Source organism: Schistocerca nitens, chromosome 3, assembly GCF_023898315.1.
Source record: "Schistocerca nitens isolate TAMUIC-IGC-003100 chromosome 3, iqSchNite1.1, whole genome shotgun sequence".
Taxonomy (NCBI): domain Eukaryota; kingdom Metazoa; phylum Arthropoda; class Insecta; order Orthoptera; family Acrididae; genus Schistocerca; species Schistocerca nitens.
The window spans coordinates 906,791,425-906,813,091 of NC_064616.1; the positions used below are offsets into that span (position 1 = coordinate 906,791,425).

The 21,667-nt window shown below is 39.4% G+C and overlaps 1 protein-coding gene across 2 annotated transcripts in view; it reads right to left on the bottom strand.

Annotated features, from left to right (window-relative positions):
* Nucleotides 1–7,796: 7,796 nt before the first annotated feature.
* LOC126248964 (sodium-coupled neutral amino acid transporter 9-like) overlaps nucleotides 7,797–21,667 on the bottom strand; it is a 356,283-nt gene continuing 342,412 nt past the window's right edge. For both annotated transcript variants that reach the window (XM_049950515.1, XM_049950514.1), the window contains exon 12: nucleotides 7,797–8,624. In XM_049950515.1, coding sequence (XP_049806472.1) covers nucleotides 8,450–8,624 — 175 coding nt within the window. In that variant the 3' untranslated portion in view covers nucleotides 7,797–8,449. The remainder of the gene's footprint in view (nucleotides 8,625–21,667) is intronic.

Sequence of the window (21,667 nt, forward strand, 5' to 3'; positions counted from 1 at the left end):
GTTTTCACGGTATGTGGCACCAGATGACTACACTATCTGATCAAAAGTATCCGGACACTGCCAAAAACATATGTTTTTCATATTAGGTGCATTGTGCTGCCACCTACTGCCAGGTACTCAACATCAGCTACCTCAGTAGTCATTAGACATCGTGAGAGAGCAGAATGTGGTGCTCTGTGGAAGTAACGGACTTCGAATGTGGTCAGGTGATTGGGTGTCACTTGGGTCATATGTCTGTACATGAGATTTCCACACTCTTAAACATCTCTAGGTCCACTGTTTATGATGTGATAGTGAAGTGGAAACGTGAAGCGACACATACAGCACAAACAGCACAGGCCAACCTTGTCTGTTGACTCACAGAGACCACCAACAGTTGAAGAGGGTCATACTCTGTAATAGGCAGACATCTATCCAAACCATCACACAGGAATTCCAGACTGCATCAGGATCCATTGCAAGTACTATGACAGCTAAGCGGGAGGTGAGAAAACTCAGATTTCATTGTTGAACGGCTGCTCATAAGCCACACATCATGCCTGTAAATATCAAATGATGTCTCACTTGCTGTAAGGAGCGTAAACATTGGACTATTGAACAGTGGAAAAATGTTGTGTAGAGTGACAAATCATGGTACACAATGTGGCGATCCAATGGCAGGGTGTCAGTGTGGTGAATGCCTGGTGGACATCATCTTCCTGCGTGTCAGTGCCAACAGTAAAATTCGGAGGCGGTGGTGTTATGGTATGGTCGTGTTTTTCATGGAGGGGGCTTGCACCTCTTGTTGTTTTGCATGTCCTATGACAGCACATGCCTACATTGATGTTTTAAGCACCTTCTTGCTTCCCACTGTTGAAGAGCAATCTGGGGATGGCGATTGCACCTTTCAACACAATCGAGCACCTGTTCATAATGCACGGCCGTCCACCCCCAGTAGCTGAGTGGTCAGCGTGACAGACTGTCAATCCAAAGGGCCCGGGTTTGATTCCAGTCTGGGTCGGAGATTTTCTCCGCTCATGGAATTGGCTGTTAAGTTGTCCTAATCATCATCATTTCATCCCTATCAATGCGCAAGTTGCCAAAGTGGTGTCAGATCGAAAACTTGCACCCGGTAAATAGTCTACCCGGCAGGAGGCCCTAGTCACATGACGAGTCACTCAATGCACAGCTTGTGGCAGAGTGGTTACATGACAATAACATCCCAGTAATGGACTGGCCTGCACAGAGTCCTGACCTGAATCCTATGGAACACCTTTGGCATGTTTTGGAACACCAACTCTGTGCCCAGCCTGATTTCTCTCCTCAGTGAAGTGCTCTGTGAATGGGCTGCGATTCCCCAAGAAATCTTCCAGCACCAGCCTGATCATATGTTTGCACGAGTGGAAGCTGTCATCAAGACTAAGGGTGGGCCAACACCATATTGAATTCCAGCATTACCGGTGGAGGGCACCATGAACTTGTAAATCATTTTCAGCAAGGTGTCCAGATACTTTCGATCACATAGTGTATGTACTGGTCACACAATTCCTGTAAGTTCTGGGCTGATGGTTTGTGGCCACAGAGCTGGCACCTGATGGCATCTCATATGTGTTATATCAGATTCAGATCAGGTGAATTTAGTGACCAAGACACCAATATGAGTTCAGTATCACATTCCTAAAACCACTGTAGCATGATTATGACTACATTCCAGATTTTATGTAATATCAAATTAAGAAATATATACATAAAAATGTAACCAAAATTGGTGAAATATGTAAATCAATATGTACTGAAGCTGTTACAATGTCATTGTAAAATTCCAAATTTCGTTATTTATTTATTTATTTTTTGCTAGAAAATGTAAGTTCACAAGGAGGCTAGTCAAATATTTGTATTAATTCTTAATCAGTACACTTCTGCTACAAAGTACTGAAGTACACATGTATCTTATTGAAGCATTTAAGTCACTCTGGAATGGTATGCACAATTAATTACAATATACTTTTCCAAATGTTCTGTTGCCATCATGCATTGTCTTCTATCTGACATATGTTTTTGTAAATAGAGAAAGATCGCCCAGCCTTACAAAAAGTCAAAGATGAATAGCTGTACAAAGGTATTCTGCTAGTAATAATATTCTCATGTTGTGGTGGGGGGTGGGGGGGTGGGGAGGCATTTACAATTTCACTTTTAAATAAGTGAGACAAAATAACAAGATTTGTGTATCCAGGATTCTTATTCAGCAGAGCTTGCAGTTTACTGGAAAATACACCAACCACTTCACCTGGTGCAGTACTGACTGTCTGAACTGCATCTTCCGTTATTTCCACAGCCCCTTGGTGAGGCATACTTGAAGTCTCCAGTTTCTTGATACTGTTGGGAAGGTGGATAAAATGACTTATGATGGATGAAACTGAGCTAATCACTTTAGAACTGTTGAATGCTGACAAGGATTCACTCACATACACTACAGGACCAGAAGAAAAGTTCTCCGTTACTGACTTCACAGCTTAGAAGTGCTTACTGTAGAAAATAAATGCTTCAACCCATGTTGCCCATCTCGTTATCACTGGCTCTGGAGGCAGAGGTACATCAGATATCTGCTGCTTGTGGCATTGTACATATATGGACATTTCAAGAAAACCTTCTTTGTTGCTGATACCAGTACATTTCCTTCTGAGAATTGATGTCTGACTCTCTCTGCCACTCATTACAGTGCATGAGCCATGCATGTAATATGCACTATTTTTGGATAAAATACATTAAGCAGTTTCCCTGCTTTCATCATGTATGGAACTGCATCTGTGTACATCAGTAGGATCCTCTCTTCTTTTATCCCATCTGACCATAGTACCTTAAGTCCATCATTAATGAACCTAGCAATTTTTGAGCTATATTTTGCCTCCAGAGGCTTACAATAAATTAAATTGCATTTAGATGCAGCCTCATAGTCCACAGTTCTGACAACTAGGTTAAGGTTAAAGTTGAAATAGCCTACAACATCTGCCGTCTCGTCAACAAAAATCCATGTAGGCAATTTGCCAATGTCAACCCTGAGAGTAATTCTCCCTGAAAGTGCACTCATTGGGAATGTTGTCATTACAGTATTTCTGTAAGAAATGTATAAATTCAGGTACCTGAAGTTTGTTCTGTGGTATGTTCCATGCAACCAATTCAAGTCACAATTATTTGCAAAATTCACTATTAGATGTTTTAGGCTGTCCTTGCAACTGTGTAAGTAGAACTTGTTGCTTTGAGGAGCATGCAGAAGTGCCATAACACGAAGTGGCATGGACTCGACTAATGTCTGAAGTAGTGCTGGAGGGAATTGACACCATTAATTCTGCAGGGCTGTCTATAAATCTGTAAGAGTACAAGGGGATGGAGATTTCTTCTGAACAGCACATTAAAGGCATTCCAGATATGCTCAATAATGTTCATGTTTGGGAAGTTTGGTGACAGAAGTGTTTAAACTCCGAAGAGTGTTCTGAAGCCAATCTGTAGCAATTCTGGACATTTGCAGTGTCACATTGTCCTGCTGGAATTGCCCAAATCTGTTGGAATGTACAATGGAAATGAAAGGTTGCAGGTTATCAGACAGGATGCTTATGTATGTGTCACTTGTCAGACCCATATCTAGATGTAGCAGGGGTCCAATATCACTCCAACTGCACATGCCCCACACCCTTAGAGAGCCTCCACAAGCTTGAACAGTCCCCTGCTGACATGCAGGGTCCATGTATTCATGAGGTTGTCACCATACCCGTACATGTCCATCTGCTTGATACAATTTGAAATGAGACTCGTCTGACCAGGCAACATGTATCCAGTCATCAACAGTCCCAGGCGAGGCATAAAGCTTTGAGTCATGTAGTCATCAAGGGTACACAAGTGGGCTTTCAGCTCCAAAATCCAAATGTTGGTCCATGAACAAGTGTCAGCATGTGAACCATTCAATGAAACATCTTCGATATGATTTTTCATTGAATGGCTTGCACACTGACACTTGTTGATGGCCCAGCATTGAAATCTGTAGCAATTTGTGGAAGGGTTGCACTTCTGTCATGTTATAAGATTCTCTTCAGTCATCGTTGGTCCAGTTCTTGCAGGATTTTTTTCCGGATGCAGTGATGTCAGAGATTTGATGTTTTATCAGGTTCCTGATATTCATGGGACACTCATGAAATGTTTGTATGGGAAATATCCTCACTTCATTGCTACCTTGAAGATGCTGTGTCTCATCACTCATGTGCCTACGTTCAAACTCACTTAAATCTTGATAACCTGCCGTTGTAGCAGCAGTAACCAATCTAACAACTGTACCAGACACGTGTTCTTTTACATAAGCGTTGCCAACCACAGCACCATATTCTGCCTGTTTACATATATCTCTGTTTTTGAATATGCATGCCTATACCAGTTTCTTTGGTGCTACAGTGTAGATTGCTTTGTGCATGTTGATCAGTTTGAGATTTCATTGTACATCCTACATGTTTATCACAAGTTTGACATAGGACTATTTTGCCTTCAGTGCTTAAAGTCTTGTCAATAAAAATTTGTGCTCTCAGGTTTGATGACAATGAAGATACAACCAGTTGCACAGTTAACTTCAATGCAGCTGACTGTTACAAATTGTGAAGCATTTGAGTACAAGAAAGAGTAATGTTTAAAATGAGTTATAGTTGTCCGCATCAAACTTATACACTTTAGGATTGAGTGTAATGGGATTGACAACACTATGAAAAACACAACAATAAAACTTAAATTTTTTTCCTTGCTTGCTACATAATGAAAATGTATGAGACTTGTGAAAATTTATAATAATTCTGCAATAATATTAAAATATGTAAAATGATGTACTGCAGTGTGAAACAAGGGTCTTTTCAGTGCAGTTCATTGACATTTTAGTTTTTATTATAACTACATATAAAGGAACAGAACATGAAATTACATAAAATCTGGGATCTGATTATAACATTTTGACATGGGCAGTTATATTGCTGGAAGGTGTCACAACATCGCCATTGTTGGAGACATCAAGCATGAAAGGATGTTGGCGGTCCACAGTAATATTCTTGCAATCCACAGTTGTCATAGTGCCTTTGATTACTAGCACAGGTCAAATGGAAGACCAGTTAAAAGCCTCCAATGACATAATGATGCCCTCACCAGCTTGTTTCTGTGGTGCAGTGCTTGTTTTGAGAAGTCGTTTGTCTGGATAATAACAAATGCGGATATGATCATGAATCTGGTGCAACAAAAAGCATGATTTGTCCAACTAGGTGACACATTTTTGTTGATCCACATCCCTATCTCCCCATAGCAACAATAATGAATGATGTCAATGGGTCAGCACTGGAACCAATTGGGGGTCTTCTGCTGCAAAGCACCACGTTGAACCATGTGTGCTGAAAGGTGTATTTCAAACTATCTTTGCCTGGGCCAGCACTGTATCGTTATTTATCAAGCAGGGAAGCCTTTTACCTCAATGCTTTGTGATGAAGCCTGGATGTCCTACAGCTTGTCATTTACTCATGGTTTCACCATTCTCCAACCACTTTCTATATGTTGATGGCAGTAGTATGTGAACATGCAACAAGTTTTGCCATTCCAGTATGCTTGTGTTCTGGTGCTGGACCATAACAATCTGCCCTGTATTATGCCAGCAGATTTCCCTATTTGCAGACTGTATCATCATTATAATGGTTCTCTATAATCTCTGCTCTACTTATATACTTTCATTGCCATTTCTTGTGTCTGCAATACCATCAGGTAGCTCTAAATCCCACAGTTGCCAATGGTCATAATATTTTGGCTAATCTATGTATGGAGTGATGTAGCATAGAATTTTGCTCGTTTCAAGTTTTATTATTCTCTCCAAATGCTTAAACAACATTCAGTCCATCTCTTTTTCCATATCCACCAGTTCATAAAGTTCTTACATCTCTTCAAATATCTCTCATCATTGTATTTGAATGGTTCCAAATGAATTCTTTTATGTGTCATTTGTTTTGCACCTTTTCCATGCTTCTGAATCTAATTTTATGCTGTATGACTTATTATATAAAGTTTAGATTTGTATTACTTTTCAATTCATTGTGTAACTTTCATTCTCTTGCATTTGAGAATATTATACCATAACTTATAGTCTTCAGTTTGCTTGTCAAACCAAACTCATATTTTCTTCTTTCGAGTATTTTTTTGTGCATGTTTTCTTAATTCTTGATTAACTTATTTTTGGTAGTTCCAAAAACAATCCCAAATGAATGGAAATCACTAAATCAAACAGAAATTTCTTGTATGGCCAAATGTATAATTTTCCCCAATTTTGTCTTTATAGGATGCAGTTGCAGATGTAAATGCTTCTTTTATTCTATCTTTTCCTACTGATATGGAGAAACATACTTTATTAATTTTTTTTTAAATTGAGTGACAGGGGTCCAAATGCCTTAACGGAATAGAGCAGAATTTGTGTTCTTTATTATTTACTGCTTTTAATTGGTAGATACTGCCCATTTTCCCCTAGCTACTGCATTTTTAAATGAGATTATGTTTGTAGCAGTTATTCTTCATATCTGCTTAATTACGTGTACAATTTCTGCAGAACCCACATCTGTAGTTAATTTGCTGGCAATAATGAGGAGGGTAGTAGCTTTCCAGTTTACTAAACTGAGTTTTACCTTAACTATTTCTGATGATTACTACAGAGAGTAGTCTGTTGGAGGGTGACTCTGTTATTGCAGTCTCTGAAGTCACCACATTTGTTGGATTGTACGAGTCCAGTCTAACTTAATAGTTTTAAATTACCAAATTACAGAAATTTGCATCAATATTTGAGTTGCTCATTGGTGTGAGATCATTGGGTCCAGCGTGATCAACTATGCTACTGAAGCTGTTGAGGAAATTACTCACCTCTCCATTTGGTGGATGATAGATTCTCACAACTCTGTGCTTCATTAGAATATCAGAAAGACATACAAGGATGCCCATACCCAGGAGCAAGGGAGAGTGGGGGGGTGCCATAACTCTCAGGGAAAGGGAAAAAAGTATAGTATATTCAAGTGTTCTTTCAAGAAAAGTCATTTAAAAGCCAGTATTATGCAGGTTTTCAACGAGGTTGGAATTGGAACTTTTTTATGGGTATGTAAAAGTCATCATTCATTTTCCAAACTATTAAAAATACTCCATACCCCTGGATCCAGCCTGCCCATCCCCCTAACAAACTATTGTTAGGGCACTCTTGAAAACATATAAAACTTAGTCATAATTTGTTCAGAGTAATTTATTTGCTAAGATACTATTCATTATCTACTGAAGTTTATCTCACAAAACCTTATTTTTGCAGTTCCTTGAAGCATTATATCATATGCAATTATTTTTATGGCAAATGTAGTTAATTTCTTCACTTGTTGTGACTGCATAAGAAAGTTAGTAAATTGACTATGACTTAATTTATACGAAGAAGAAGTTGCCAAACGTGAAATTAAGAGTAAATAGACAATACTATCGTACATCAAACAGATGGATGTGCTCTCTCTCTCTCTCTCTCTCTCTCTCTCTCTCTCTCGCTCACACACACACACACACACACACACACTATTCAACAGAGTTGTGCAAAATCTTCCTTTTGAACAAGAATCAAATAATTTGTTAATTTCTCACTCATTTCATACTATTGACAGATTTCATCATTTTAGTATAGATTTGTAAGATCAATAGTTGACACATTGTAGTTGCATGTTTGTCAGAATCATTGTTGTACAGTGCATTAGACATTGTTTATTTCTAAAATGGTGTAATAAATATAATAATAATTATAATAATGGTTATTATTAGTATTACATTGTTCTGAATGTTTAAATGTATTTAGTCATTCATTTCTGCGGTGTACATTTATTTTGGGTGGTGAGTTACAGCTCAGAGCAGCATAGTGTTACATGTTCAACACACTAGGATTTTATGGTCGCATTTTATTAATAACAATTACAGTAGATTAAAACATTGTGGTAAAAAGATACCTGGTTTGTAAGGTGAGGACACTAACCTTGATCGTAACATACAAAATATTTTTAGCTTTATAATGAGGTGAACCACATTTGACACACTGTTACTCACTTTACACAGTTTTCTAAAAATTTATTAAATATATCTTACTTAATGGAAACAGAAATATAAGTACAGTATTGAAGGATGAAATTTAATTGCTTACACTTTTGCTTTAACAATTTTGACTAATCCTCCATTGTGCAAGTAAAAGAAAGTCTTGCCTTGTATGAGGTAATGTTTTGATAATTACTGATTTGGTAAAAAACTTCTCTGTCACAGAAATAGCTAAAGTATTTTCTGTCACAGATATAACTAAAGTACACACACACACAGTTGCAGAATTACAACCTTAGGTTGCACATCTTGACCAACAACACTGTGAGAAAATTAATTTATTCAATCATAGCTGACTGACACTAGTTTAATGATCAGATACAAAAAACTGAGACAAAAGGTTTACTCCCCCAATAACTGGAATCAACAGATGGAATATTGTGGAAGCAAGTGTGAGTTTTCCATGTTTCCTAAGGCATGCAAGATGTAACAGGCTAGGTAAAGTAAAGATGTATATAAGACCACTGAGAGCACCCGTGAACCTGAAATAGAAATAAATATTTTTACATAGTCAAATGAAAGTATGCTGCATAGTAGAGAAGGATGTAGCACAACACTTATCCTTTAAATTATGTGACAATAGAGTGAGTAACAATGGACATGTGCCATATACCACTAACATGGAAGGTAAAGCATGAAAGTTTCCTTGGTGAATAATCATAGTTAAAACAGCTTAATGCTTCATTAATTTGCCTTATCACCATTCTGTCCAGATATTCTTAACACAGCACTGAGTTTGACACTGTGTGACTGAGAATCTTACTGTCATCAAGTTCTTTACATGTGATCCACTGCATTTGTGCATTACTATTATGAGATAGAAAGTTTTGATTCCCCCCATGAGCTATGGACCACACCAATGTGGGGTGGCTTGTGTGCTTCAATGAAACAGTTCCGCTTACAATAGGCACAACCACAATTAAAGCGTACCTGTGAAGAGGATTGACAAACTGTGATTCCTGGCATTAGGCTGCAACATTTTTATTAGGCCATACTCTGGATGACTGAATGATGCGGCTTTATAACAGTAGCAAAAATGGCTTTGTTACATCGGTACAGCAAATGGCAGAAAGCAAGGGGAAACTACAACCCACAATTTTTCTGAGGGAATGCAGCTCTAAATTTTGGCTTGATGGTAATGGTACTCTCTTGAATAAAAAGGCTCATTGAGCATCAGTGAGGCCACATTTCCACCAACAGAAGTTACACCATCTAAGCATTCTGCTGTCTCAGTGGCATCTCTAGCTGCCACCAGCCATGGTTAGCTCCCGAGTGCAGCCATTGACCTATTTTATGAGAAATAAAAAATAATAAAGAATGTTTTATTGAGCCAGTGCTCTTGACTCAGTTCTCACTGCTGTACTGGAAGATTCTCACAGCCTTCCGTACAAACCATTATGGGGCAGAAGCGACAACCCTGCAGTAATGGTGTCAGGGTAGCAGTCAACACAAATGCTACATTATTGCATGCAGTTTCAGAGCTACGAATGTCTACAACTGACATGAAGTGACAATCTGCAGCACCACTTCAATGTGGTGGGTGAAATCAACTGTTTTTCATGTAGAGCTGGACACACAGTGTATAATCACTAGAATAGGATGTCTCGACATTATGCCAAGGAATATAGGGAATGCCAGGAATGCCATGGTTAGCACTCCGCTATAATAAGTAGGTGGGTTCAGTAGAAAACACAGGCTTTGCAATTGATAAACTTGGTGTGGAGAAGATAACTATTACAAACGTTGTTCAAAGTTTCATGAACCCAATGGTACAAATGCAGGCAGTCGATACAGAGCTGCAAAAGCAGTTAGATTATCAGTCCATGTCAAATAAGTTGGAATCCATTCTACACTCTGGTACCACTACTTTAGTTTCTCTTTTTTCTGGTAAGGCAGAGGAGGATGTATGAGCATTCATAAGACAACTTGTTAACAGCAGCTGAGCTGTGATGTTGGTTGGAGGAACACCTTCTACATATGGCCCAATTGTGTTTGACTGAAAGGCACTAAAACTTATATCATGTATAGAAAGTATGATCAGACTACTCCTCCAGAAGATATATACTGTATGCTATGACCCAAGTTTGGGATAGAAAAGGAATTTTACCACTGTGGCTGAACAGTGGCAGACTTTTGCTTAGACGTCTTAGTGGGTGGAAGAAAGTGTACTCCCCCCCCCCCCCTTTTTTTTTTTTTTTTTAGAAAATTATTTGCAGTTGTCCATGGGAGGCTGTACCTCATTGGTAAAAGGAGGTGGGGCCCGTAACAACATCTACATCTACATCTACATGATTACTCTGCAATTCACATTTAAGTGCTTGGCAGAGGGTTCATGAACCACAATCATACTATCTCTCTACCATTCCACTCCCGAATAGTGTGCGGGCTGTTTGAGCTCTGATTTCTCTTATTTTATTTTGATGATCATTCTTACCTATGTACGTTGGGCTCAACAAAATATTTTTGCATTCGGCAGAGAAAGTTGGTGACTGAAATTTCGTAAATAGATCTCGCCGCGACGAAAAACATCTTTGCTTTAATGACTTCCATCCCAACTCGTGTATCATATCTGCCACACTCTCTCCCCTATTACGTGATAATACAAAACGAGCTGCCCTTTTTTGCACCCTTTCGATGTCCTCCGTCAATCCCACCTGGTAAGGATCCCACACCACGCAGCAATATTCTAACAGAGGACGAACGAGTGTAGTGTAAGCTGTCTCTTTAGTGGACCTGTTGAATCTTCTATGTGTCCTGCCAATGAAACACAACCTTTGGCTCACCTTCCCCACAATATTATCTATGTGGTCTTTCCAACTGAAGTTGTTCGTAATTTTAACACCCAGGTAGTTAGTTGAATTGACAGCATTGAGAATTGTACTATTTATCAAGTAATCGAATTCCAACGGATTTCTTTTGGAACTCATGTGGATCACCTCAACTGCCACCTGCCACACCATACAGCAATCTTTCCTAAATCGCTTTGCAACTGATACTGGTCTTCGGATGACCTCACTAGACGGTAAATTACAGCATCATCTGCGAACAACCTAAGAGAACTGCTCAGATTGTCACCCAGGTCATTTATATAGATCAGGAACAGCAGAGGTCCCAGGACACTTCCCTGGGGAATACCTGATATCACTTCAGTTTTACTCGATGATTTACAGTCTATTACTACGAACTGCGACCTTCCTGACAGGAAATCACGAATCCAGTCGCACAACTGAGACAATTCCCCATAGGCCTGCAGCTTGATTAGAAGTCGCTTGTGAGGAACGGTGTCAAAAGCTTTGCGGAAATCTAGAAATACGGAATCAACTTGAGATCCCCTGTCGATAGCAGCCATTACTTCGTGCGAATAAAGAGCTAGCTGCTTTGCACAAGAACGATGTTTTCTGAAACCATGCTGATTACATATCAATAGATCGTTCCCTTCGAGGTGATTCATAGTGTTTGAATACAGTATATACTCCAAAACCCTACTGCAAACCGACGTCAATGATATAGGTGTGTAGTTCGATGGATTACTCCTACTACCCTTCTTAAACACTGGTGCGACCTGCGTAATTTTCCAATCTGTAGGTACAGATCTATCGGTGAGCGAGCGGTTGTATATGATTGCTAAGTAGGGAGTTATTGTATCAGCATAATCTGAAAGGAACCTAATCGGTATACAATCTGGACCTGAAGACTTGCCCGTATCAAGCAATTTGAGTTGCTTCGCAACCCCTAAGGTATCTACTTCTAAGAAACTCATGCTAGCAGCTGTTCATGTTTCAAATTCTGGAATATTCCATTCATCTTCCCTGGTGAAGGAATTTTGGAAAACTGCGTTCAATAACTCCGCTTTAGCGGCACAGTCGTCGGTAACAGTACCATCGGCACTGCGCAGCGAAGGTATTGACTGCGTCTTGCCTCTTGTGTACTTTACATACGACCAGAATTTCTTCAGATTTTCTACCAAATTTCAAGACAATGTTTCGTTGTGGAACCTATTAAAGGCATCTCTCATTGAAGTCCGTGCCAAATTTCGCGCATCTGTAAATTTTAGCCAATCTTCGGGATTTCGCGTTCTTCTGAACTTTGCATGCTTTTTCCATTGCCTCTGCAACAGCGTTTGGACCTGTTTTGTGTACCATGGGGGATCAGTTCCATCTCCTACCAATTTATGAGGTATGAATCTCTCAATTGCTGTTGCTACTATATCTTTGAATTTGAGCCATATCTCATCTACATTTGCATAGTCAGTTCGGAAGGAATGGAGATTGTCTCTTAGGAAGGCTTCTAGCTACACTTTATCCGCTTTTTTAAATAAAATTATTTTGCGTTTGTTTCTGGTGGATTTGGAAGAAACGGTACATGGAGTGAGATGGAATGTCATGCATTTGTTGGATTCAGTGATATTGAGTTTATGGGTTGGAGCAAAAAATATTCAGGTTTGTATGGAAGTTTTGCCTCATAAAGGTGAGAGTTATTGTCCAATCTTAGGGTTTGTTTTCTTGATTAATTATCATGCTGAAATTGAACTTGCTTTGTGCACAGTAGAACTGGACTGGATATCATTCCATCTGGTGGGAAACTTCCGATAGTGCCTTACTGCTGTAATGTTCATCCCTTGTGCAATATGAATACTTAGACTGCATGTGTGGCCACTGAGGATTGATTTGTGTGATAATGTACTATAAGTTATGGGAAAACTAATGAGGGTGAGTATGGGAACTAATTTGCCTGTAAATGTATTGTGTCTAACAGAGCCAATAAAGGAAATATGGAATTAGATGATACATAGGAGTGTTGTATACTTTCAGAAGTTAGACAGAGAGCCAGTGGTGCCTGTCAGGATAGATAAATATATGCCTGCACACATGGATGTTTCCAAAGGGTTGACAGCCACCAGTTTGGAAATTTTGGAGGAAGAAAATTTTACGTGTATGTCTCCAAAGGGTTGACAATCATCAGTTTGGAAATTTTGCACAAAGAGAATTTAAATAGAGCAAATTTAGACTGCTTAAGCAAGCCACCAGTATAGCTGCATTAAGTGAGAACATAGCACACACGGAGGGAGCAGAGAAGATAGCTATGGAGCAGTTATTGTTTGAATATGAAAATCTGTTCAGTCCTTGTGAGTCTTTTGCTAGTGATCCCAGAGATAAAGCATAGGATACCAACTGGAAATGAACTGCTAGTGTATCATAAACTGTACCATATCCCACATATCTAAAAGTGGCTATGGAAGAATTTATTAACCAATAGTTATGAGACAGTATTATTGAGGAAAGTATCAGTTCCTGGGAAATGCCAGTAGTGACTGACCCAAAGAAACATATAGGTGGGATGAAGGCATCTCATCAGTACCTTAACAATCATACAGTTACAAATGTTTATCCAATCCCAAATCTAAAAGAAACTTTAGATAATCTAGGACAATGCAGATATTTTCTAATGTGAATCTGTGAAATGGATATGATTAGCTGTAAACAGCATCAAATGATCACCCGAAGACAGCATTTATGGTCCTGTCAGGATATCATTAGCATCATATATGCTATTTGAATTACAAAATGCACTATCTATATTTCAGTGCCTCTTAGGCAGAGCTTTTTGGTGACTGAAACCTAGCAATGTATGGTTTATTTAGAAAACATAACTCACTTTACAAAGGACATGGAAGAGGATTTATTATGAGTAGTGGAAGTGCTTAAGTGGTGGTGCACAATACGCTTAATTCTCAACGTAGAAAAATATCACTTTTCACTAGAGGAAGTGCAGTATTTATGGCATATAACTGGTTGTGAAGGAGTTTGGAAGGACTCCAGTGTAATAAGTCATACAGGATTTTTTGGCACCTTGCACAGAGAAGGAGTTACAGACTTTCTTGATTCTGGTCAAATGTTATTGATAGTTTGTGCCAAAATTTATGGAAATAGCATGGCCACTCACTCATCTGTTGAGTAAAGGAGTGAAGTTTTACTGATTAGTGGAGTACAAATATGTGTTCAGATATTTGAAAGAACTGTTAACATCTTGACTGATATTAGTTTTCCCAAATTATGAAAAGGAATTTGCGCTATCATGTGATATGAGCAATAATGCGCATGACTGTTTACTGAGTCAGGAAGTGGCTGGGGAGAACATTCATTTGCCTATAATAGAGAACAACTACTCTACCTCAGAGAAAGATATGCTGAGTCTCATATATAACATAAGCAACAGAGGGTTGCGAAAGCTTGAATTTTGTGTGTGTGTTTGTTTGTGTGTCTGTCTACATACCAATGCTTTCGTTTGGTAAGTTACATCATTTTTGTTTTTAGATATATTTTTCCCACATGGAATGTTTCCCTCTATTACATTCATAACATATTTTCAGTGTTTTATATATGGGTGAAAATTTAAAGCCAAAATGACTCAAGCAACACTGAAGTGGCTGTTAGGATTAAAAGATTCGTTGAGTAGGTTAATGTGCTGGAGGCTAGAACTCAATGTATTTGATTTTGAGATAGGTCATGGAAATGGAAATATGGATGGGCTAGTCAGAAAGTCTGTGCTTTATAATGAGTAGATTTCACCACTGCAGAATGGCAGAAGGTGCAAGAAACTGACAAAGACTGCAAGTGCAACCACAATTCATTGTACACAATCGAGTGTTATTAATGTATGAATCTCAGACATGTTCTGGTTCCAGCTACATTCTGAAATCAAGTATTAAAGCAGGTGTGTGACTGTATGTTAGCAGGGCATGAACTCATAGCACAACAGAAGAAATTGTAGCTAAACCATATTGGCAGTGAATACATAAGCAGGCTGTAGAACAGTATGTCAAGAACTGTGTACCATGCTCACAGTGAGCCACATTAAGTCATCAGCATATTTCACAGCAGAGATAACTGGGGGTCAGTAAATAATTTGAGATAATTGGTTTGGACATCTTATGTCCTTTTTGGCAGACACCCACAGGAAATCATTACATCTTAATGATAATGCATCACTTTTGCACTACATAGAAATGACAGCCATTCTGAATCAACAAGCTGCAGTTAATAATTACTTGTTAGAGTTTAGTATTCCAGAGACAATTATTGACCAAGTCCCTAATATGACACCAGAGCTGATGAAGCAACTTTGTAATTTGTTGTGAATTCATACATTAAGAATTAGTGCTTTACACCCACATGCAAGTGGCAGAATGGAATGGTTTCAGCAGATAGCAGGGAAGATGATGAGCCATTATGTCAACAGTCATCATGATGCCTGGAATACACCATTACTTTAGGTTGTTGCAGCATACACTTCAAAACTTCATGAGAGTGTGATTCTATTACTGTATGAAGTAGTGTATGTATATAAGATGCCATCACCATGTGAGAGAGTCAAACACACAGTGGAGGAAAATTTTGTGAGCACCTTAGAGACGGTATGGTGACAAATGAAAAAGTTAATATGAATGCCCTAGAATAGCTATTTGGCTAGCAAAATAACATATGTTTGCCAGACTAGAGTGGATATAAAAAGCAGACTGGCAATAGCAACAAAAGCATTTCTGAAAAATTTGAATTTGTTAAAATCAAATATAAATTTAAGTGCTAGGAGGTCTTTCCTGAAGACATTTGAATGGAGTGTAGCCTTGTATGAAGTGAAGGATGGGCAGTAATAAAATGAAATGTGCGTTTAGCATTTGTGACCGGGATCTTTCTTCTAGGAAAATTTGGCAATGGGGTGCAAGCGTTTTTAGTTGACACCACTCTGGTTACTTACATGTCAATGATGATGAAATAATGATGAGGACAACACACACACACACACACACACACACACACACACACACACACACAGATCTGAGCGGGGAAAATCCATAACTTGGCTGGGTTTCAAACCTGGGGCCCTGAGATTGAGAGGCAGCAATGCTAATCCTAAGACCATCAGCTGCTGACACAGGGTGATAAACAGGTGAGACACAAAATGGAAGAGAAGCTTTTGAAACTTGGTCCTACAGAAATAGCTGAGATTAGATATGTAGATCAAATAACTAATGAGGGAGAACTAAATTAAATTGGGGAGGGGGGAAATTTATGGCGCAAGCTGACTAAGAGAAGGGATGATTTACAGAACATATCATGAGGCATCAAGGAGTCATCAATTTGGTAATGGATGGAAGTGTGTAGAGTAGAAATAGTAGAGGGAAACAAGGCTTAATACATTAACCAGGTTCACATGAAGTTATGCAGATATGAAGAAGCTTTAACAGGATATGCTACTAAGGAGAGCTGCATCAAACTTGTCTTCAGACTGAAAACCATAACATCAACCATTTTTATTCTTATCTTATTGAAAAATAATGGTAAGCAGGAGGCAGTGGATGGAAAATAACCTGTATAAGAAGATGGATCACTATTTACTAAATTGAGAAGGTACTTAGCAGTGGTCATCCATGTAAAAGAGGGTACAATAAATATTTTGCCAAATTTATAAATTACTCTAAATTACACGAGTCAGTTAGTGAATTTATTTATGGACTTCAATACACAACACCACTTCATGTTTTTCAGCAAATTTTTTTAAATAGTTGGGGGGGGGGGGGATGATGCTCCTGAATAAGATACTGATGCCTTAGTTACAAAGAAATGGGAGAGTAAGAATATCAAGTTCAAATGGTTCAAATGGCTCTGAGCACTATGGGACTCAACTGCTGAGGTCATTAGTCCCCTAGAACTTAGAACTAGTTAAACCTAACTAACCTAAGGACATCCCAAACATCCATGCCCGAGGCAGGATTCGAACCTGCGACCGTAGCGGTCTTGCGGTTCCAGACTGCAGCGCCTTTAACCGCACAGCCACTTCGGCCGGCGAATATCAAGTGAATGAAAATATGTATGTATTCTTCAGTTGTGAACTTTGCTAAATGTGCTTGGAATTTTATGGAATGAGATGCTGCAAAGATCCATCAGTGCACTTTTACAATATACTGCTGATGCAACTAAACACTATTGTGAAGACTATGTTGAACAGATGCACATTATATATTTGTCTCTGAGATGGTTGTCAGTTATACAAATTTGTCCTGATCTCTCACTGCGATTTAGGTTATCACATTGAAAGCCAACTAATCGTAAAGCTCTGAATGCAATCTTCAAATATTTGTTCTCCTATCTACACTGAAGTGCCAAAGAAACTGGTATAGGCACGCGTATTAAAATACAGAGATATTTAGACAGGCAGAATACAGCACTGCAGTTGGCAATGCCTATATAAGACAAGTGTCTGGCACAGTTGTTAGATCAGTTACTGCTGCTACAATGGTAGGTTATCAAGATTTAAGTGAGTTTGAACAGTTTGTTATAATCGGCACATGAGCAATGGGAAACAGCATCTCTAAGGTAGTGAAGAAGTGGGGATTTTCCAGATTGACTATTTCATGAGTGTACCATGAATATCCCCCCCATGAACCATAGACCTTACTGTTGGTGGGGAGGCTTGCGTGCCTCAGTGATACAGATAGATATACCGTAGGTGCAACCACAATGGAGGGGTATCTGTTGAGAGGCCAGACAAACATGTGGTTCCTGAAGAGGGGCAGCAGCCTCTTCAGTAGTTGCAGGGGCAACAGTCTGGATGATTGTCTGATCTGTGCTTGTAGTAACACTAACCAAAATAGCCTTGCTGTGTTGGTACTGAGAACGGCTGAAAGCAAGGGGAAACTATGGCCGTAATTTTTCCCGAGGGCATGCAGCTTTACTGTATGGTTAAATGATGATGGCGTCCTCTTGGGTAAAATATTCCGGAGGTAAAATAGTCCCCCATTCGGATCTCCGGGCGGAGACTACTCAAGAGGACGTCATTATCAGGAGAGAGAAAACTGGCATTCTATGGATAGGAGTGTGGAATGTCAGATCCCTTAATCGTGCAGGTAGGTTAGAAAATTTAAAAAGGGAAATGGATAGGTTAAATTTAGATATAGTGGGAATTAGCGAAGTTCGGTGGCAGGAGGAACAAGACTTATGGTCAGGTGAATACAGGGTTATAAATACAAAATCAAATAGGGGTAATGCACGAGTAGGTTTACTAAAGAATAAAAAAATAGGAGTGCGGGTAAGCTACTACAAACAGCATAGTGAACGCCTTATTGTGGCCAAGACAGACATGAAACCCACGCCTACTACAGTAGTACAAGTTTATATGCCAACTAGCTCTGCAGATGATGAAGAAATTGAAGAAATGTATGATGAGATAAAAGAAATTATTCAGATAGTGAAGGGAGACGAAAATTTAATAGTCATGGGTGACTGGAATTCGATAGTAGGAAAAGGAAGAGAAGGAAACGTAGTAGGTGAATATGGACTGGGGGTAAGAAATGAAGGAGGAAGCTGCCTAGTAGAATTTTGCACAGAGCATAACTTAATGACAGCTAATGTTTGGTTCAAGAATCACAAAAGAAGGTTGTATACATGGAAGAAACCTGGAGATACTGACAGGTTTCAGACAGATTATATAATGGTAAGACAGAGATTTAGGAACCAGGTTTTAAATTGTAAGACATTTACAGGGGCGGATGTGGACTCTGACCACAGTCTATTGGTTATGAACTGTAGGTTGAAACTGAAGAAACTGCAAGAAGGTGGGAATTTAAGGAGATGGGACCTGGATAAGCTGACTAAAGCAGAGGTTGTACAGAGTTTCAGGGAGAGCATAAGGGAACAATTGACAGGAATGGGGGAAAGAAATACAGTAGAAAAAGAATGGGTAGCTTTGAGGGATGAAGTAGTGAAGCACCAGAGGATCAAGTAGGTAAAAAGACAAAGGCTAGTAGAAAGTTACCTTGGGTAACAGAAGAAATATTGAATTTAATTCATGAAAGGAGAAAATATAAGAAGTGCAAAATGGCTAAGCAGGGATGGCTAGAGGACAAATGTAAGGATGTAGAGGCTTATCTCACTAGAGGTAAGATAGATACTGCCTACAGGAAAATTAAAGAGACCTTTGGAGAAAAGAGAACCACTTGTATGAATTTCAAGAGCTCAGATGGAAACACAATTCTAAGCAAAGAAGTGAAAGCAGAAAGGTGGAAGGAGTATATAGAGGGTCTATACAAGGGCGATGTACTTGAGGGCAGTATTTTAGAAATGGAAGAGGATGTAGCTAAAGATGAAATGGTAGATATGATACTGCGTGAAGAGTTTGGCAGAGCACTGAAAGACCTGAGTCAAAACAACGCCCCCGGAGTAGACAACATTCCATTAGAACTACTGACAGCTGTGGGAGAGCCAGTCCTGACAAATCTCTACCATCTGGTGAGCAAAATGTATGAGTCAGGTGAAATACCCTCAGACTTAAAGAAGAATATAATAATTCCAATCCCAAAGAAAGCAGGTGTTGACAGATGTGAAAATTACCGAACTATCAGTTTAATAAGTCACGGCTGCAAATTACTAACGCGAATTCTTTAGAGACGAATGGAAAAACTGGTAGAGGCTGACCTCAGGGAAGATCAGTTTGGATTCCGTAGAAATGCTGGAACACGTGAGGCAATACTGACCCTACAGATTATCTTAGAAGCTAGATTAAGAAAAGGCAAACCTACATTTCTAGCATTTGTAGACTTAGAGAAAGCTTTTGCCAATGTTGACTGGAATACTCTCTTTCAAATTCTAAAGGTGGCAGGAGTAAAATACAGGGAGCAAAAGGCTATTTACAATTTGTACATAAACCAGATGGCAGTTATAAGAGTCGAGGGACATGAAAGAGAAGCAGTGGTTGGGAAGGGAGTGAGACAGGGGTGTAGCTCTCCCCGATGTTATTCAATCTGTATATTGAGCAAGCAGTAAAGGAAACAAAAGAAAAATTTGGAGTAGGTATTAAAATCCATGGGGAAGAAATAAAAACTTTAAGGTTCGCCGATGACATTGTAATTCTATCAGAGACAGCAAAGGACTTGAAAGAGCAGTTGAACAAAATGGACAGTGTCTTGAAAGGAGGATATAAGATGAACATCAACAAAAGCAAAACGAGGATAATGGAATGTAGTTGAGTTAACTCGGATGATGCTGAGGGAATTAGATTAGGAAATGAGACACTTAAATTAGTAAAGGAGTTTTGCTATTTGGGGAGCAAAATAACTGATGATGGTCGAAGTAGAGAAGATATAAAATGTAGACTGGCAATGGCAAGGAAAGCGTTTCTGAAGAAGAGGAATTTGTTAACATTCAGTATAGATTTAAGTGTCAGGAAATCGTTTCTGAAAGTATTTGTATGGAGTGTAGCCATGTATGGAAGTGAAACATGTATGGACAAGAAGAGAATAGAAGCTTTTGAAATGTGGTGCTACAGAAGAATGCTGAAGATTAGATGGGTAGACCACATAACTAATGAGGAGGTACTGAATAGAATTGGGGAGAAGAGGAGTTTGTGGCACAACTTGACTAGAAGAAATGGATCGGTTGGTAGGACATGTTCTGAGGCATCAAGGGATCACCAATTTAGTATTGGAGGGCAGTGTGGATAGTAAAAATCGTGGAGGGAGACCAAGAGATGAATACACTAAGCAGATTCAGAAGGATGTAGGCTGCAGTACATACTGGGAGATGAAGCAGCTTGCACAGGATAGATTAGCATGGAGAGGTGCATCAAACCAGTCTCAGGACTGAAGACCACAAAAACAACCATGAATATCAGGAATCCGGTAAAACATCAAATCTCTGGCATTGCAGTGGCTGGGAAAACATCCTGCAAGAATGGGACCAAAGACAACTGAGGAGAATCATTCAACTTGACAGAAGTGCAAACATTCTGCAAATTGCTGCAGATTTCAATGCTGGACCATCAGTAAGTGTCAGCATATGAATCATACAATGAAACATCATTGATATGGGCTTTTGGAGGTGATGGACCACTCGTGTATCCTTGATGAGTGCATGACACAAAGCTTTATGCCTCAACACCAACATTTGACTGTTGATGACTGGAAACATCTTACCTGGTTGGACGAGTCTCATTTCAAATTGTATCAAGCGGATGGGCATGCATGGGTATGGAGACAGCCTCATGAATCCATGGACCCTGCATGTCAGCAGGGGACTGTTCAAGCTGGTTGAGGCTCTGTAAGTGTGGGGTGTGTGCTGATGGACGTGTATGGGTATGGAGACAACCTCATGAATCAATGGACCCTGCATGTCAGCAGGGGACTGTTCAAGCTGGTTGAGGCTCTGTAAGTGTGGGGTGTGTGCTGTTGGAGTGATATGAGACCCTTAATATGTCTAGATATGACTCTTACAGGTGACACATATTTAAGTATCCTGTGTTATCATCTGCATCCATACATGTCCATTGTGCATTTCGACGGACTTGGGCAGTTCCAGCAGGACAATGCGACACCCCATACATTCAGACTTGCTACAGAATAGTTCCAGGAACACTCATCTGACTTTAAATACTTTTCCTGGCCACAGAACTCCCCAGATATGCACATTATTGAGCATATTTGGGATGCCTTGCAATGTGCTGTTCAGAAGAGATCTCCATCCTCTTGTACTCT